General features: G+C 43.2%; 1 protein-coding gene across 1 annotated transcript; it reads right to left on the minus strand.

Annotated features, from left to right (window-relative positions):
• Positions 1-1,302: 1,302 nt before the first annotated feature.
• Positions 1,303-3,214, minus strand: LOC133909207 (cytochrome P450 94C1-like). Its single transcript, XM_062351534.1, has one exon. It carries the CDS (start codon positions 2,909-2,911, stop codon positions 1,346-1,348), a length of 1,566 nt encoding a protein of 521 aa, XP_062207518.1. The 5' UTR covers positions 2,912-3,214; the 3' UTR covers positions 1,303-1,345.
• Positions 3,215-21,142: the final 17,928 nt, after the last annotated feature.

The following is a 21,142-nucleotide window of genomic DNA, read 5'->3' on the forward strand; positions in this document are numbered from 1 at the left end:
CCTGCCCGAAAGCCTGGCCAGCGCGTACCACACGACCCCGGGTTCTGTACCAAACACGTGGTCATTTTTAAGGAAAACACGTGGCCATTTTCCTTTCGCTTTACGCTGAAAAGAAAGCTATCAAAGCATTTTGGTTCTGCGGTCACAACCAACGTGTTAGTTGGAATATTGGCTAAGATCATCTTTAACTATATTATTTTTATTCTATTCTTTTTTTATTCTTTTTTTTATTTACATGATTTTTTTTCCTCATCTCTAATAACTTTTCTTTGAACAAATTTATGAAGGGAAAAAAAGAGAGAATCTCAAGGTGGAAGAAATAAAAGAGGGAATCCATTTGTAAAAGGAACGGTGAGAAAAATTATTGGAACATAGAAAAGAATGAGAATCCCTTTATGAACCAAACATGACTCACAAAGAGAATCTGTTGAAGATGATCTAAACTTAACTGCCATAACAGAATTCTAAGGGGTTGGTTAACCCTACATTGCACCTGTGATGGGAGCAAACCGATCTCATTGCTTGACCTCAGGTCACCCTGTGAGGGGTATTGGTGCCTCATGGAGGTTTACGTTGAGGTCCAATAACCCTAACAAACCTAAACTGATTAAAAGGGAGCACAAGCGTGACTCGAAGACCAAAGCCACCGCCAGGACCCTCCCGGCGATAGGGTATACATACACGGTCTTCACTGGCACTCTACACCAACACATATGTTGTCTGCATACAGGGTCTTTGCACACTAAACCGATGACATCGCAAGCTCAGGTTAAACCCACCTAATTCCCCATTATGGTTAAGTGTTCATGCGACAAGGGTATGTAATTAACGTCAATTAAGTTTAATTTTATTTAACACCACGAGGACGACCGCACTCCAACATCGAAGAATCTCCATCCACGGCAGGAATTCTTCCCTCGTTTTCTTTTCAGAAGTGGCATCCATTCCACTTAAGCCTGTAGTCTCTTCGGAATGAACAGCATTGGCAGATGAAAGTGTGCAAACTTCAGCCGGTGATTAATCCTCCTCATCTGATCCAATGCGCACTAAAGCATGAAGCTGATACGACTAATTCCGATCAAATATAGGAACCTACCATTCTAGTGTACTTCAAGTGGACACGAACGACTAATCGTTCAGCATCGGCAGTTCCGTGCTGCCAAGTGCCAACGCACTCGCCGGCCAGGCTGAGTAGCCACGGAATCATCGCTCACAATCGATAGCAACTAGATTACAAGCGCGTGATATAATCTAGTTCCAATATTCCGGCTGAATATGAAACGGGAAAAGGGACAGGCAAACTAGAAGAACGAATCGTTATGGCACCAACACTTCTTTATTCTGTTCATTTGATTGGCGGGCTAACACGTGCTCGCCGGCGCACTCTGACCGGTAACCCGCCCGCGAACGTGGCGGTAAGCCCCGGCGCGAACTTGGGCCGGCGAGAGCTCCGCTCGATCGCCTCGATATCGAATCTCCGGACGACGGCGACGATGACGGCCTTCATCTCCATGAGGGCCAGCTCCTTGCCGATGCAGACGCGCGCGCCGGCCTGGAATACAGGGTAACGGTACGGGCTCTCAGGGACGAACTGGCCGTCCCGGAGCCATCGCTCCGGTCGGAACTCGTCGCAGTCGGGCCCCCACACCGACTCCATGCGGCCCATGGCGTAGGCGTGGTAGGTGACCCGGGTGCCCTTCGCGACGACCGTGCCGTCTGGGAGCTTGTCGTCGCCGGCGGCGAACTTGGAATCGAACTGCACAGGCGGGAACAGCCGCATGCTCTCGTACAGCGCGGCGTGCACGTAGTGCATGTCTTTGAGCTTGTCGAAGGTTGAGGCGGTGAGCCGGTCGTCGTCGCCGGCGACGCGGCTAACCTCATCCCGGATGGCGGTGGCGACCTCTGGGTGATCGGAGAGGAGCAAGAAGAAGGCGGTTAGAGCAGAGGCGACGGTGTCGCGGCCGGCGAGAATGAAGCTGACGACGATGTCGCGGAGGTATTTGTCGTCGTTGATTGATCCCATAAAGCGAGACAAAAGGTCGCTGCCCGAGGCTGCGCCCCCGAGCTTGCGACGCTGTCGGATGACCTCCTCGGCGAGCGCGTCGACGAGGCGTACCGCGTCCCTAAGCTTCCTTTCATCCCCGACGTTCAGGAACCGCTTCAGTCTCCAGATTATTTGCATGGGCACGGTCGCGCGCCTGGCAGAGAGCGTCGAGGCTGTGTCGAACGCATGCACGAAGGAGGACACCGGCATCGAAAGCTCGAGGCAGCCGGGGTCGAGACCAAAAGAGATCTTGCATATGCAGTCGAAGGCGAACCGGCGGAACACGTCTTGCTGGTCGAGAACCTTGCCGCTGCCTTCTCGGGAGGCAGAGTGAAGCAGAGGAATGAGGCGGCTCCGCAGCTCAGAGGCCACGACACGCACCGCGAAGGCACGCAGAGCCGGGGAGGCTAGCTCGGCCGCGGCGAGCTTGCGCTGGAAGAGCCACGCGTCCCCGTCGACGTTAAAAATCCCGCGGCCGAGGAAATCGGCAAGGATGGCCGAGAAGGGCGCCCCCTTGGGATAGTTCTCGAAGCGGACGCGCAGCATGTGGTCGACGGTGACCGGGTTGGCGGTGAGCACGTTCCGGAGCACGTGCACGTGCACGGTCTGCACCGGAGAGCTGCGCAGCAGGTGCGCGAACCAGTCACAGAGGTTGTCGAAGTCGCCGGTCCACGACGCCGTCAGGTAGGCCTCGCAGACCGGGCACGCGCACCACCACGGCGGGCGCATGCGCGCCACGGCCAGGAGGGCGGCGAGGGCAACCGTGCACGCCGCGGAGATGAAGAAGACGGCGGCGACGCGCGGGTGCAGCGAGCACGCCAGGGCACTCACCGCTTCATGTAACGCCGCTCCTGCCTCGACAGCCATGAGCACGTACGAGCGGGGCTCTTCGTGTGCCTGCGTGCGTGGTGCGGTGGGCGCGCGCGCGCTTTCATATGCGGTGCGTGTTTGTGAGTCGTGGTGTCCCCGAAGGAGGCCGTTTATACTACGTGATGTCTCGTGTTAACGATGGTATATATGGTAGGTGGTCTGTGCTTGTGCCATATTGCGAGGACCTTTTGCACTTGGTTTGCTGCTTTGACCTCCCCGGCCGTTGCTTTACTAGCCTTTGGGCTTTGGGCCATCCGTTTTCTCCACTCCTCTGTTTGCTCCATGTGTCGTGTGGAAGCTTTGTAGTCGGCGAGAGCATGTGCTTGATTGGCTAAAATTGCCTGCCAGTACTGCAGCATTGTCGACGCTTAAATGTGCTTGGGCCACGCACCACCATCACCAACCGCTGGCCACATTTACCCGACCACGATGTAAAATTCTCGTGCCCCGCAACACAAATACTCCTACTAGCAGAAGAAACAGGGAAGCCCACACCTTGCAACTTTGGGGCCGTGGGCACCGGGCAGTTAATCAGTCATTGACCGGTTGCCACACTCCAGTGCGATCACTGTCCGCGCACCCTGGCACATGCATGATTGTAGCGCAGGAGGGCGTCACCGAGCTTGATAAGGCGAATGAATCGCCGGGCATTTACTGCTGCGCGGTGAGCACGTGTTGATTCTCAATGCACCCACGAAGTTGGAACAAGGGCACTGGGGGGCCGCTGGGCCGGTTAGTCATGCTGATGAGGTTGAGCGTGTGTGAGGTCTCCTGTCTTACCGACGGCGGTGCACTACTGTGAGCGGTGTCGCTTCCGACTTCAACGTCGACGGTGCTGCAGCTGTATGCATGGACACTCCGTGGCGATACGCATGTAACTCTGTCTATATATATATGGAGTATATTATGCAATAATGCGATGCTGCCGATGCAAAAGCAAGTTGCTGAGGACTTCACAGTAAAATTTGCTGAGATAGTTAAGTTGTCGAGCTAGCCCTGATAAGCACTGACGTGGCAGCTTAATTGTGTGACTCTGATTTCACTCTGAAAATTAGCTAGTACGCAAAGCATAGGTCACTTCCTAGTACAAGTGAGCTATTCTCTTTCTGAATCACCTTCATAAAAAGCTTCACATATAATAACATACATTCGAAAGCATCCACATACGTTCAAGAGGAATCAGACGGAAATCTAGCTAGGCGGCACATTAGTTTGGTTTTTTTTCACGTGTCTTACTGCATAATGCATGATATTTGTATCATAGCGTTCCAGGCTTCCAGCAAATGCTCAATCAGAAAAAGAGAGCAGGTGTACGCCGCCCACCTAGAAAAAGAGTACTATATGTATAGAGTGACCGGCGAGTAATGAACGTAAGTGAACGGGTGAACTCACCATTGTCAGGCTACAATAAGCTATAGCCTCATGAACAGCATAACCGGCAAACTGTATAGTATGAAAACATCAACAAATCCACCGAATCCAATGAACACGAGTGATAGCTCATCTTGTTGCTTTACTTAAACTAGTCCATCAACCTGCGCCTGCATGACTAATTTTTTTTTAATATATATATGGATAATAAAACTTCGTGGAATGTCTTAAGATCTAAATTAATGTTTGGTGAAAATCTATAAAATGTTGTAAGACAACGATGGAATCGATGCAACGCCCGTCAAAGGGTCAAAATAGAGCACCAAAGATCAGTAGGACTGCTGCAACTATTGCAGATCTCAACATGGAAGTGGGATGAAATCGGTATGGATTTCATAGTTGTATTACCCATAACTCAGAAGGGTAACGGCTCCATATGTGTTATAGTGGATCATTCGACAAAAGCAGCCTACTTTATACCGGTCAAGACAATCTATGGTGGAGACAAGTTGGTAGTTTTGTATATTGACAATATCCCGAGACTACACGGAGTTCCTAGTAGGATCATCTCTGATAGAGACCCCCAGTTCACATCAAGGTTCTAAAAGAGTTTGCACGTTGCCCTAGGAACTAAGCTAAATTTTAGCTCTGCATACCGCCCATAGACTGATAGTCAAATTGAAAGAGTAAACCAGATCTTGAAAAATCTTCTGAGAGCTTGCGTGATTACCTACAGAAAAGACTGGGAGAAGAATCTATCATTTACAGAGTTTTCTTACAATAACAGTTTACAAGCTAGCCTAAAAATATCAACATTTAAGGCATTATATGGATAGAAATATAGAACACCTCTACTATGGTTAGAAGTGGGAGAGCGTTCGCTCTTCGGACTTGCGATTATAAAGGACACAAAAGAACAAGTTGCCAAGATCAAAGAGAATCTGAGAGCAGCTCACAGTAGATAGAAAGGTTATGCTGATAATCGAAGTAGGAGTTTGACTTTCAAAGTTGAAGACTACGTCTACCTCAAGGTGTCCCCAATAAGAGGTAATCGGAGATTTTAGGTTCACAGAAAATTGGCACCTAGATATGTGGGACCATATAAAATACTCAAAAAGATCGAAACAATGGCTTACTGGTTAGCACTTTTAGAAGAGATATCTGATGTACATGATGTGTTCCATATCTTACAATTAAACAAATGTGTGAGAGTTCCAGAGGAACAAGTTCCCCTAGATATCATGGATCTACATCAAGATCATCAATATGAAAAAAGATCCATCCGAATTTTGGATATGGCAACTCGTCAAACCAGAAGGACAACAGACAGGTTCTACCAAGTACAGTGAGTAACCATACAGAAGCAAAAACTACATGGGAGCGTGATGATGATCTGATGAAGGAGTTTCCCCACCTCTTCAAAGAGCTCTTCGAATTTTGAGGGCGAGGTTCCGTTGAAATGTGGTACGTTTGTAACATCCCGAGTTTTAGCATATTGATTAATAGCAAATTTTACCCTAAATTAAAAATTTTCTATTTGGTGTTGTTTAATTTTTTTCTAGTATAGTTTGTTATTGATCGTAGTTGCGTTCGCAAAACCAGCGGGGTTTTCTGACTGCTACGTAGGAAGCATTAGGAGCTTGGAGGATCCTGATTACGACCAAGGCCTAGGGGAGAATGCTAGAGAAGGCAAATCATATCTTCTTGATCATATTGAACATATACTTTCAAATAATCTATATAATCAACTAAAAAACCGAACTTATTATCGTATGTACTATGTATTATGCTTTCAACTGCTTATAGTATTTAATTACATGAAACAAATGCCATGCTATAAATGTTATCATCTATAATACGAGAAATCACGAGACTGTATGTCCCTCTATTTGAATGTGCAAAGACTGGCAAATGCTTAAAAATGGAACCTGACATTTAGTACAAGGCCTCTAGTATTTGGGGTGTCTTGTAGAAGAGCCCGTCGGGAAAGATGATTGAAGTGTCTCTGTATGATTTGCTCCTCCGCTTGCAATGGTTGGAGGCTAAGCATATCGTGTTGGTATAGTGTACAACCTCTACAGAGCGTAAACCTATTCGAATAGCTAGGTTCACGATCATGGATGTGCGAAGGTAGAACATTTTTTATTAGACTCCGGGTGCGTTTATCTTGATGAGTGAGTGTGTGGACTAGATATCCGTGAGATGAGGTTGCTGGCTAAATCCGCTAGGATCTATGTGGTATTGGTGTACCTAGTGTTGGGACTTAAATCGTGCTGTGCCAGCACAGCTCGGCCCCGTCGTGCCTCGTGCCATGCTCACTAGGCATGATTAGCCCATTGTGTTGTGCCATGCTGGCACAAGTCAACTCCAGGAAGACCCAAGCACGACCCTCTACATGCTGTGTCGTCATCGTGCTGTGTCGACACTGGCACAAGCATGCTCTATGTCGTCTAACAATACTTACATATTTATCTCTTAACATTTCACACTTATATCTCTCATGCCCACACATCTCTCTTCGTTTCTCATGCTTTGTATCAGAGAGATTAGAGAATAAGCATGGGATAATGGTCATGCAGATTGTACCGTGCCCTTTTTGGGTCGCGTTGGCACGTGCATGGCCCAAGCCATCATGCCGTGTCGGCACACCCACCGTGCCAAGGTCCTAGGCATGACACGTCCCTCGTGTTCGTGCCATGCTGGCTTGGCTCAAAATATTTCGTGATGTGCTGTGCTTTGGGTCGTGCCAAAACTCGTTCCGTGGGCAACCCAGAAATAGCACGACCCAAGTCCCAGCTCTAGCCCCTCTCGGGACCAAAAAAGCCCCAAATATGACTTATTACCTGATTTTGAACTACTCCAAATTGTTTTAAGGTTAACAGTATATAGTACAACTAGGTCCCTGCATAAACTACTTTGCTCTTAAAACTAAAAAACCATAAAATCTTATCTTTGAATTAACTTTATGCATCTTTCAAACTCTTAAAGTAGTATATGGCTTGCTGAGTATATTCCTTAGTCACTCTTGTTGTCATTTAGATGAAGAAACTGAAGCCAATTTTGCTTGAGGAGAAGGTGATGATGAAGAGTAGACTTAGAAGTCGCGTTCACATACTAGCTACTTGTGGCTTTGGGTCGTTGTCTTTCGTTGTGATTTTATTGGCTGTTAGCCTAGGTTGGTAATATATAATATGGTTTATAACCTTTTGTACTTTGTAATCTTAATGGTTTATATATGAAATATGACTGTGATATTACTGTTATGATATACGTATCAACTACTTGATCCAATGACTGATACAGTAGGCATATGAGATCCTAGGAAATTGTGGTCTTACATATGAGTAATTTAGAAACATGTATCAGGGATACTTTGGGTTACTTTTTTTTAATAATAGAGATGATGATTAATTTAGGAACATGTATTGATGTTCTTTGGATTAATTTTTCATAATGACAAAGATGAGTAATTTATAAACATGTTAGATACAATAGCTATTGTTGTCAATGAGAACTAGAGTTCATCAAATTAATGATCAGTTATTTTGCTTTTTTTATGAGAATTTCTAAAATTTATTTTTTTAACACGTCTCGGATAATTAACATGGAGGCTTAAAAGGACCTCCGATTAGTTAATAGCAAGATAGTTTGCACGTGGCAACAATGTATTATACCATATCCAGGGGTGAGACGTATGTGGAGTTGGAGCAAGCCATGTGAGCATGTACAACTGTTTAATCATACTGCTTAACTAATCATTAAAAAATTGGAGAAATTTTCTGCATTAGTCGTGTGATGTCTTCATGTCAACTTAACATTCTATTAGAGCCCGATCAACAGCGTTGTTCATGAAAAAAAGAGAAATTTTGTTCCTAGATTTTTCGTATGCCAATTGCTGGAGCACGAAAGCTTGCTATGTATAGATATGGTGAGAGTCTCACTCATAAGAGAAGGCTTAAATTTAGAGCTGAATGAAGCCCAAATCGATTTGGATTTCAAAGAAGACTTGAAGCCTAGGGTGGCCTTAGAGATTTGAAGACTTGGCTTACAGGATGGAGTGAAGAAGCAAAGAAGCCAAGTACACAAAATTAGACGCATTGATGAAGATCATGATCATCATATATCTAAATCCCTATCTAAAGGTAAAAGTAGTAATAGAACTAGGTGCAAAATCTTTCAATTGTTGTAACTCATTTGCCTTGTCTAGGATTGCATGCGCTTATTTAAATTTATTGTAATGTCTAGTTGATGTTTTTTATATGGTAGGTTACTTGTGTTTTTCTCTTTCTTATGAGCAACCTACATGGTTTATTATGTGCTATGAACTAATCTATAGGGTACCTTCCCCATTGTTATCAATAACAAGTGCATATCTCTCATAAGTATTCAACACTTGTATACAAATATTTATAAAGAGTATATCCTATGTGTTATGATTTTGAGACTAACATGTGTTTCAAGTAATATCTTTTGTAATCTTATGGAGTGATCAACATGTCCCCAGAGATATGTAATGCTTAAAGGCTTCAATTAGTACCATTATCAATTTATTTGTTCATTTAAGCTACATCCATGCATAATATGGCTTAAACTTTCATCTTGATATATTGTCTAGTTATGAAAACGTCTCTCTCTTATCATATGTATGCAAACATATAGATGGAGTTTAAATCATATTATGTGAGTTCCTTGAATTGCGATCTCTGTGTTTTTATTTTAATTGGTACCATATTTCTGAAATATTATCCCTACAAGTGGTATCCCTTCAATTGGTATCATTTCATTAGATCATGATTTATAAAGCTCTCTTCCATGTGCTCTAACGTTCTTCCTTGAGTTCAACATGTATTTGTAGCCCTTTTTAAGATTATTGATAAAGAGAAAGATAAGTTTGACGACCAAAGCAAGAGGCATGCCTAGTAGAGAACAAGCAAGATATCTAGGTTTATTAAGGGGGACTCATCTACATTTGATATCAAAAGCATGTATAGATAAGCTTTTTCATGGGTCAATCAATGGAGATAGTGGCAATTGAGAAAGAGGAAGCCACAACAAAAGGGGACTAAGTGGTAAGAACATGTATCTAAGCAATGCGGTAAGGTTTTGCACTATTTTCAATTGCTACCATTTATTATTTACCACTTGCTTTGGTTGTGTTGTCATCAATCATCAAAAAGAGGGAGATTGTAGTGAAAATGGCCTCATTAGGCCATGATTGTGATTTTGGTGATTAATAATAACATAGTCATTGGGACTAATATATTTGTCAAGAATATATGATTAGTAGATCTTATGGATACAATACATGAAGAAGCCACTAAAGCCGAGACAAAGTTCGATTGAATTGGAGAAGTCCCAAGAAAAATGACTATACCGGATAGTTCGGTGATACCATAAGTATACACATCGGAGCATTTTCCAGAAGGATGGAAAACTAAGCTGAAATAAAATTGTACTCACCGGAAGGTCCGGTAATCAGAATCAATGTACACTGGAACATTTAACAGAAGCTCTGCAACTGTCAAAGACTGAAGATCAATACACCAGAAGGTCCGATGATGAAAATATAGTGCACATTGGAGTTTTTCCAGAACTCAGAGAAGATTAAGCTATATACATCGGAAGGTCCAGTGATCAGAAGATCAATACACTGGATAGTTGAACAGTGAAGAATTTGGCTCAGTAAGGCTCAAGTATACACACCGGATAGTTTGGTGATGGATATAAAGTATACACCAGACAATCTGGTGTTCAGAAGTGGTTTTGAGTTTGAGTTCTAACAGCTATTTTCTGAGGTTGTACACACCAGATGGTTCGGCGCTTGTACTACTGTTATCACCGGATCATCTGGTGTTCACAGTAAAATTGAGCTGTTGGAGCAATAGCTAGTTGACGAGTTTGAGACTATAAATACCCACCCACTCGACCATTTGAAAGTGCTGGAGTCTAGAGAAGCCCATATATACTTGAGAAGACATCCAAGCAATCAAAGTGCTTAAAGTGTTCATCCAAAGCAATTCATCATTAGAGAGTGATTAGTGCTTATAGATCTAGAGAGAAGTATTGCTAGGTGCTGCAACCTACAGAGTGGATCAAAGAGCAATCTAACTGTGTACTGAGAGGTACGCTGGTGCCTTGGAGTCTTGGTGACTTGCTGGTAACTTGTTGACCCTCCGACTTGGTGTGGAGCGGCAGTAAGAAGATTGTGCGGGGACGCAGAGGTCTTTGTCTTTGTAATTAAAGCTCTGAAGTGAATACGACACACAAGTGACCGAAAGAGACATTAGTGGTGAGACCTTATCTTGGTGGCTTGGTGGCTTATCGTGCTTGAGGCCTTGTCTTGGTGACTTGGTATGTCAAGAGTTGTGACCGGAAGAGACTTGACGATCGGGAGCATATCCTTTGTGGAGCTCTAAAGTGGACTAGGGGTAGCATTTGTGTCATCGATACCATGGGATAAAAATCCCTTGTGCATCTCTACCTTATTTACGTTTCCATATTTATATACTTTTAATTTACCTTGCTAGAGTAGGTTGCAATCCTCTTGAGCAGTAGAGTAGACACACTAGATAAATTTAGTGCATATTTATATAGAAATTGAGATAGATTTATCTTGTGAAGTTTTAGGAGCTATTAGTTTTTAAGTGTCCTAATTCACCCCTCTCCTCCCTCTTAGAACATCACCGTTCCTCACAGTGGTGACAGCAGCCCAACGGAAGATGATGCCCTGTCAACGATGAGTAAACGTCATTCTTACGAATACGTGAATGAAGTAGGGGATAATTATTTTAGACGAATTGTATATCGGAAAACATATATTTATACAAATTCAAGCCTTCCAAAAGATAATAGGCCTACGTCATGTACTCTTGTATTGATCTTTGAGATAGATTACAATAGGGGTCTTGACTAGTCTAGATGAGATCTAAACCTAGTCGAAGGCTCGTTGCGTGTAATCTCAGTGAGATGTTGATGTAGATCGTGAGTACAGAAGGTTTGAGACTTGTGGAGCGCTTAAAGGTTCTGTTGGCTTGTTGCTTGTTTGATGGGCTTGACCTCCTTAGGGTCTCCTTGTTTTCTCTCTCTCTCTATATATACTTTGTTATGTTATCTTTAGAGATAGACTTATCTGTTTACGAGATATCCTAGTATAATAGTACCTGTGCGTAGTTTTTATACGTATAAGGATTCATTTACCATATAAGGACGTATACTACAAGAATACAAAAAATTCTAGGGATATATATATATATATATATATAAGACAATCGTGTATATTAGTTTTATATTACTCATGGTCACGTCAAAAAAGGAAAATAATTGCACGACCATTTTTGTTCTTTCTCCGGAAAAGGGGAAGAGGAGTGTCCGTAATTTTTTTTTTGTTCTAATACAATGTGAATTAGTAATTTTGATGATAGAAGACAAATCTAAAGCAATGATACAATGTGATATATGCTCGTGAATACACTACTTTTCTCAGGTGTGGTGAGGTGTACACAGGATTGACTGTGCCTATGAGCCAAAGTTCCTTTGAGCCTGTGAGGAAGCGCTGGAGGCATGCCTCTATTTTATTTCTAACGCAAGGCAGGGGCACTATCATTTCATATAAAAAGAAAATCTTATATCAAGGAAAATGAGACTAAATCATACAATGCTCCGGAAAAAAAGAGAACCAGACCAAGACCACAAGCACAATGGGCACGCAACCTAGCTAGACTAGGTCCGAGGCCCCTCAAAATGACCTCCATTGTAACACCTAACCCACTACCTAACTAAACTAGGCCTTGAGTGGGCAATGTCACTGCCAAACAGACCAATACCAGACACAAGCTAGCATCCACCTAAACGCGTAGAAAGGTCTCCAAGGCAACACCTCCAAGGAGAGCATGGTATCAAAGACGTCGCCATCGCGTGTCCATAGAGTCAAAACTAAGTTTTCACCTGAAGAAACCTTATGATGAGGGGGAGGGAAGCATCACGACGAAACCTCCAAGAATGGGAGCGGCGCTGTCGCTGGCACAGGTAGAAATCCGGGCAAAGCTTTCTCCTGAGGCCCTCAGGTAGAAATCCAGGCAAGGCTTTCGCCCAAGGCCCTCCACCCCACCAACCGTGCTGAAGAAAGGATGCCAACACCTTGCACCCCCCCCCCCCCAAGAGCCATCACCCCACCATGTAGCACCTCGTGGGTGAGATCTGGGGAAGAAACAAATCTGTCAAGGGAAGGAGCCAGTGAGGGGAGGCCAGGACTGGAGAAGCAACACGGGAAAAGAACGATTGTCGCGAATCTCAGCAGCCCTCGCATTGTCGCAACGCCACCACCATGAGCGTAGCATCGTCGCTGACACGACATGAGAGCTGGCAACGTAGGGAGATGACCCGTTGTCGGCTGCCACACGTAGCACCACGGCACCCTCCTCAACAAAGTTAGTGATGGTCGCAAAGGTGAGCGCACTGGAGACACCTTGGCGTAGCCACCATATCCAATGAGTGGGGGCCTTGCCACCCCCCCGGATCCAGTGTCAAAGTAGTAAAAAAAATGGAGCTACAATGGATGAGGATGTCATGGAACTTCCATGGCACCGTCAGAAGACCGTCGTCACATGGATCCCGGTGGTGGCTCACAAAACTAATTGTAGGCATGTGGATCTGACTGGCACTCGCATCGATCTGGATGACACTACGCTCAACGGCCGACCGTCGTCACCGTAATAGAGAAGAAGACGAGATGGGAGGAGAGGGGAGGAAAAAAGGGAAAGGAGGACAACCACGACAGGGTCGCTAGCCGCCTCTGGCTGGTGATGGCAGCTGCGGTCACGCTGAGCTTGGCATTTGGGGTGGAAGCCAGATGTGCTACGTCGCCCTCGAGTCACCTGACTCGAGCGACGTGAGGGCCCTCAGGCTCGGTGCAACTTGTCTCTTCCACCACTTTGGCTTATTCTAAACTCTCAGATGAGGAGACAAGAGCAAGAGTCAAGCTCAAGTGAAGATGATGAAGATGAAGATGAAGAGAGCTATGAAGAAGATAAGCAAAGTGCCTCATGCAACGAAGAGATGGATCCCGAAGTCGCCAAGCTCATCTCACAAGTAGAAAAGAATATCAAGAAGATTAATGCCAAGATCGGTCACCCAATCTCCATGAAGACTTGATCAAAATAATTGATTACATCAAGAAAGAGAAGAAAACCAAGATCAAAAAGAGAGAGACAAGAGGAAGAGCCAAAGCATTCACAAACATAGGGAGATTGGTGAGTGATAATGAAGATTCAAGCTCAAGCGATGAAAGCCTCACCATCAACTCCTCCAAGAGAAACTCTTCCTCAAGATCGTCATCACACAAGTCATCATCACGCAAGTCATCTAACAAGTGCCTTATGACCAAAGTTATGGATATCGATATAAGTGATGATGAATCTGATGAGGATTCTCCCTCCTATGATGAGCTCATTCATTTGATCAATGAGCAACAAAGAGTCTTAAAAAACAATCTAAATAGCTTAAGAAATTCGATGCACTCGATGACATTCACGTTACCTTTGTTTCTAATTATGAACAATTATTGAGAAAATTTATTTGCTAAACAAGGAGCATAAAGAACTTAAAGCTAAATTTGAGTGCATTGAATATCAAACTAAGGTCCTTTGAAGTAATCTTCCTCTCTTTTTAGTTACAATCCTAAGGTAAATGTTTTCACTTCTTGTGATGATTTATATTCTTTATTTAGGTCACCCATTTGCAATGAGACTTGTTTTGAGAATGTTGTTGCAGAATAACAATCTAATGAACTCATTGCACAAGAGAATGATGAGCTCAAGCAAGAAGTGGAGAAGCTCAATGAGGACTTGGCAAGATTGAAGGGCAAAGGATATGTCCAACCTCCTCAAGATAATTGTGCTTTCATGGTAAAGAAGCTTGCGGAGGAGTCCACCGTAACAAGCTTCAAATGCCATCATGAAGGACACAAGTCTTTCCAATGCAAGCAAGTGAAGAAGCAGATCAAGAAGAAGAAGATGATGACGAAACTCTTCAACAAAACCTCCAACCTCTACACCAAGCTCAACTGCAAGAACAAGATAAGGAGCAACCACTACAAGCTCAAGAAGAAGGAAATAGCAAGATGGTTGCACACATGATTGGAAAGAAGGATCGGATGTGGAACCAACCTATTTGTGTGCGTAAGGAAGTCATCACCAATATGAAAGGGTCCTAATCGGTTTGGGTTCGAAAGAAGATTTGAAGCCCCGAAGCGACTATGGGGATTTGGAGGCTTGGCTTACAAGATGAAGTAAAGATTCAAGCAAATAAGCCAATTGTACAAGATTGGGCGCATTGATGAAGATCATGATCATCATATACCTAAATCCCTATCCAAAGGTAAAAGAAGTAATGAAACTAGATGCAAAATCCTTTCATTTGACGTAGCTCTTTTTACCTCATCTAGGATTGTATGTACTTATTTCAATTCATTACAATGCCTAGTGTAAGTCTCATATGGTAGGTTGCTTGTGTTTCTCTCTTATCCATAATCAACTTGTATTGAACACAAGTGCATATATCTCAAAAGTATTGAACACTTGTATGTACACATTTCGGGGGAGCTTACCCTATGGATTGTGATTTTAAGACTAACATATGTTTCTAGTGATATCTTTTGTAGTTTAATGGAGCAATCAATATGTCTCCGAAGGTATACAATGCTCAAACACTTTAATTAATATCATTGTCAAATCTTTGTTCATTTAAGCTACCTCCATGCATAATATAGCTTAAACTTTCTATCTTGACATATTATTTTGTTGTGTATATGTTTTATTCTCATCATATGTATGCATACATATAGGGGAAGTTTAAACTATATTATGTGAATTTCATAAATTGTGATCCATGTGCTTTCATAGCTTACAATTGATATCATACCCTACAATTGATATCATTCATTTGTAGTGATATCCATTCAATTGGTGTACTTTCAATTGGATCATGATTTATGAAGCTTTCTCCTATGTGCTCTAATATTTTTCTCTTTGAGTTCAATGTGTGCGTAGTCCTTTTTGAGAATTTGAACGACCAAAGCAAGAAGCAAGTAATAAGTTAATGGAGATTGTAGCAACAAGTAAGATGATCTAGGAATACCGAAGTTGACAACGAGAGAGAAGAAGAAGATGTTAGAAGCAACATAAGGTGCCTAGATCGACAAAAGAGAAGCTCTTGCATATAGGTCGATCAAGGGAGATTGTGGCAATAGAGAAATATGGAGCCACAACAAAGGGAGACTAACTGGTAAGAACATGCATCAAGCAATATGGTAAGACTTTGTGCTCATTTATGATCTTTACAATTGATATCATTTATTACTTTCCACTTGCTTTGGATATGTTGTCATCAATCACCAAAAGGGGGAGATTGTAAGGACAATAGCCATATTAGGCCATGTTTGTGATTTTGGTGATTAACGATAACATATTCAATGGGACTAACATGTTTGTCAAGAATATATGTTTGTAAGTCTCATGGATACAATACATGAAGAAGCCACCGAAGCAAGGACAAAGTTTGGTTGAATTGGAGAAGTCTCAGGAGTTTTGTTATCATTGGATGGTTTGGTGTTGAATGTGTTACACACACTGAACAATGAACAGTGCATACAGACAAAGCTCCGAAGTGATAACGGTGGTGAGGAACCGAAAAAGAGATTAGTGGTGAGACCTTGCCTTAGTGGCTCATACGGATGGAGGTCTTGTCTTTGTGACTTGGTGGCTCAAGAGTCATGATCGGGTGCCGATCAGGAACATATCCTTTGTGGAGCTCTAACATGAACTAAGGGTGGTATTCATGCCATCGATAACATAGGAAAAAATTCTTGTGCTGAGTTTGTTCTCTCTACCTTGTTTACGTTTTCGCATTTACTTACTTGCAATTTATCTTCTTAGATAGGTTGCAAGCGCTTTGGTCAGTAAAAGAGACACACTAAATAAACCTAAAGTACATTTAGATAGAAACTGATATAGGTTTATCTTGTGTTATTTTTGAGCCGAAATAGTTTTAAGTGTCTTAATTTACTCATCTCTTAGGACGTCGCTGATCCCTATAACATATGTATATTTATAAGTATATAACATTTTAAAAGTACCTTTGATTAAAAATCTAATAATATTATTTCCACTTCACCTAATTTGATATTTAAAAAATTATTGCTAGTCAAAGCTTGAAATGGAGGGAGTGTATGGATCACATGCATATAGGTCGCTGTCAAGTGTGACCATGCGAGACAAAGATTCGTACCCATCATCTTTGAAATAATTGTTGCAAGAAATAAATGGTGTAGCAATAGCATTAGCCATTAGACTTTGTGTGGTCGACCATTGTCTCCAAGCAGTCCACTAGAGATAAAAGAGTACCTCCACCATTTACACTTGTTCACGAGCAGGCCGGCCACTCCGGTTGTTTTGCCTTATTTGTTTCTGTGTAGAATGAGTAAAAACGATAATATAATATTTGCATAGAGTAGGGATTATTTGGTCGGTATTATTGATGGTAAGATCCGAAAGAGAGAAACACAATGTAGTCAGATTTATATTTTTCGAAGGATAATAACTATATATCATGTATATTGCCTTGAGTATTATATTAACTTAAGAAAGGGATTGTAATGTATAGTGTCTAGATCTAAACTCTAAATTATTTGGTGAGTTATTCGAGCTAGTTTTAATGGCTCGAATCTCCACGAGTTGTGTAGGCTTTGATTGTGTCGGGAGAACTTAAATTGTTTTGAGCAGACCTCTATGATCATGTTCTACTGGTAGTCCTGAGTATGGCTTGTCCTTCCCATGATATCATAGTAATTTTTCCTTAATTAGGAATATATTTTATACATAGAGAATTTACTTCTAGAAGGTAACTTAACTCATGGCGATTTGATTAGTCTACTGAAGAATCATATGACATGTGTAAAAGTATATGTTCATGCTTGTATTTCTATCATATTTCTAGCAGTATTCATATACAGTGCTCATGGCGGAAGGAGCATGCAGAGATTTTGGCATAGATAGTAGTAGTAGCATACATTTGACCATGTAACCTTCGCTTGAAGAGAGACATTTGACCATGTAACTTTGTTCCAAATATATCTTGAAAGTCAATCAGATATTCCTTTGAGTTCTTTTGAATGAATTTTCAAGCCTGTTTATTTCTGCGTAGACCCAGACTAACAAAATAATAAAAGTGCCAATATGACAAAATATTGTAAAGTAATTCTTAAGAAAGAATTGAATTATACGAGTTCGATATTAACTAAGAAAACGATCCTCTCTTATATGATAATCTTTTTTATGATAATTATTTAACTTGTTGTAAGAAAAAATCCTCATAATCCATCTTAGAATACTCGGATTAGGTCGTTGGAGAACATCAAATATATGAAACTTGGATAATCCCATCATCGAATTCATAACAGGGTTTTGGCCGAAAAAACGTGGAATATGCTCAAACTTTCGGACAACCACACACGCGCACGCGCGACGCGACCGCCTTCGGGATCGGTACGCGATGCGCACGCGCGACATGATTCCGGGCACGGTGCGGTTGCGCTGCCGATTCTCGCGCGGACGGACGGGCCCGCGCTAGTGGTGTACTCTTGTCCCCGCCACCAACCGTAAGAACCCAACGCATGAACCGCCGGCCGCAAGAGCCCAAGGCCCCAAGCGCGCGCAGGCACCGTCCGGCGGCCGCGACTCGCCGAGTTGACTCACCGGCCGGGCCCGAGTCAATGCGCGAGGCGACGAGCGGGTTACGGTCACGCGCGGTGTTGGTATACGGCGAGGTGCCGTGCGGCGCGGGGTAACCGAGCTTGCCTGATGGCTGCATCCTGCATGGCTACGATGGCGCCGCAATGGGAAGTCAGGAACACGTATCGCCATGGCAATTCGGCCAGAAGCCAAGCCACCACTAGCTCTCTAGCTCGATAGTTACAGGGATGGACACGGATGTCCGCGCGCGGGCGCGGCACGTCGAGAAGGCTAAGTTGGCGCTCGGCGCCTCGGCGGGAGGAGAAAAGGGCTGGCGCGCCTGGTAGAAAAACGAGGGATCCTGATTCCCTGGAGACCCGCGGTTCGTTCGCGAGTATGCACGTTGCCACGTTACCGTTGTAGAGTTCAGCTAATCAGCTTAGACTGGAGAGTTATAGGGCGCACGTGTGAAAAAGCTCATGCGCCGCATTGTACGCATGTGACAGAATGGGTCGAAAGACAGGCAGGATCTATTTCAGATGGGTAGCTCATACGTACCCCGTCGCTTGAACGGCCCACTGCCACTGTATCGACATGCAGTAGATTAGTCTGCACCGTGGCCGTGGGCACAATAACTCGTCGCCACTTGCAGGACAGGACATACGGACACACGCTATGATTGTGTCGTGCGTTCATCTAGAATCTGGTCTCCTTTGTCTCTCGAGACGTTGCTTTGTCTCTCGTCTCTAGCGCCCAGGAGTATGCGGCCGAAATGGACGTCCTTGTCTTGTGTGTGTTTTCTACCCAATCTTTCCGTGAGCCAAATGATTCCGGTCGTGTCGTTTTCGTGGTGAGGCCTACGCCATTACTGCCCCAACAACCGGTCTTACTGTTTGGCTGTTTGCTTGGTGTGAAAGGTGAAAGATCTGCACCTAAGATCCGCAGCACCTGTGCCAGATCAGTTACTGTTGGTTGAATATCTGGAGCATTCATAATTATCTTTCTTTTTCCTTTACCTTGCACCAGCTAGCACTGACGGAGTGACAGTTGCCGAGATTTTCCCTGGTAATGTGTCTTTCTAATCCTTCTAAATGAGGCCTTGAAGCAGATCTCTTGGATCAGACTTGTAGGCCAGTGCAGCTGACTCTCTCAAATCAAGATTTCATTGCAGACCTCCTTATAAGGATGGCAACAGGTCTACCCCGTCGAGTTTTGCTGGAACAGATCCGACTCGAAACCCAAAATCAGAGACCCGACCCAGCCCCAAAAGTCAAACCAGGTCCAAAACCACCCCGGACCCGGTGGGGACCTGAGACCCGATGGGGACCCAAGACCTGATCCAATGGTATGCACTCAGTAGTCAACACTCTGCTATCTGACTGTCTCTGTAACTCTATATGTTGAATGTTGATCCCATCAATGAAAAAGTAAACAACAGCAGTCAAGCACATACACGTGCATCAGAAATTGATAATACAAGCAGTCAAGCACATGCACATGCTGCCATGCCAGCATGCGGCCCATGCAGCAACAGCACCCTGCACATCATCTGCTGCAGTGCTACTACTGCTAGCATCACAAAATAACATAAAGAAAAATAACACTACTATCATCTGTTGACTACTGCTAGCATCACAAGTTTACAAATCACAAGTTCACAACTCACAAGCACCAAATAAAGCAATAGTCATAGACTGATAGTAGTACATCACAATAATTGCATCAATCAAGCCGAAAACATCAATACAGAGTTACAGACCAGCAGTAGCAGCAAGCAACAGCAGCAGCTACACTGCACAGCAAGCAACAACAGCAGTAGCAGACTAGCAGCAAGCATTCCAGGCTTCCAGCAGCAAGCAAGCATCATTGCATCAATGATCAATCAACAAACCGTTGAATCAGCTTCCTCCTAGAAACAGAGAGCACAAATACAGAAATCATGACTTAAGCAGTAAGTATGAATCACAATTTACAAAAATGATTGGATGATATTACCACATCTTCCTCTTCATCCTCAAGACAAGTTGTTAATGCGTTAACAAAGGTGGACTTGTGGCCTATTAACAGTGTTCAAAAATCAAGAGTCAGTGCATACTGCATAGAACCATATACACTAAAAGTAATAAAATTGCATGTAAACTACTTAACTTACCTAACATGTCGGCTCGAGACCAAGCTTGCATACGCATAAGTGCTTCTACCATAGTTGGTGCAAGTCTACTACGATGTGGACTAATTATCCTCCCACTAGTATTAAAGACTGACTCAGATACTACTGTTGTCACGGGAATTGCCATCACATCCCTAGCAATCTTTCGCAAGGTAGGATATTTGATCCCTGCATACTGCCACTAGCGAATAATGTCCAAATCTTGTGTTCTAGGCAGTGTTGGCTCCTCCAAGTACAAATCCAACTCAGTTCAGACATAAGACGAAACAACTGGTTGCTTAGCCATGTAATCATCAAATATGTTCAAAAATTCATCATCTCCTTGGTTTTGGACAGCAACACATGTACTAGTGCTGCCACCATATGTTGTTGCAACACTTTCCATGGAACCTTGGTATTCAATCACCAAATTATATAACAAGTCTTTAATTTTTGTAGCTTCCCTAGCTGCACTTTCTGTCCCATAAATTGCGAGAAAAAGAGCATTGACCATATATAGTTTAAACCTAGAATCTAGAACAACAGCAACTGCCATGAGACCATGAACATCTATCCAATATTTATCAATTTTTCCTTCATCAACTTTGACATTTCTTCTAACTTGGGGTCCTCACTAGCTTACCATTTTCTAATAGCCAAATAAACACGACATATCCTGGGAAAGAAAATGTTTGATATAACATATGCAGTTCCTGACAATTGTTTTGTTATGTCATAAAACAACTTTAATCTATCACAAATCAGTCTAGCAAACTGCCAATCATCCTTGGTTGGACTCATAGAAGTGAACATTTTCTCACGCTCTGCAAGTCCATTAAAGACCATTTGATACTCTAGTGTAGTTTCAAGCATGATATAAGTGGAATTCCATCTAGTTTTACAATCAAGTGTAATTCTCTTTTCGTACTTAATACTCATTTGGGATGTCATTTTTTCAAACCTCTCATGCCTTTTTGGTGTGGC

This window comes from Phragmites australis, chromosome 2, assembly GCF_958298935.1.
Source record: "Phragmites australis chromosome 2, lpPhrAust1.1, whole genome shotgun sequence".
NCBI classification, from domain to species: domain Eukaryota; kingdom Viridiplantae; phylum Streptophyta; class Magnoliopsida; order Poales; family Poaceae; genus Phragmites; species Phragmites australis.

Excerpts from the sequence above, each read along its gene's own strand:
- LOC133909207 (XM_062351534.1), bottom strand. The coding sequence starts at position 2,911 with ATGGCTGTCGAGGCAGGAGCGGCGTTACATGAAGCGGTGAGTGCCCTG.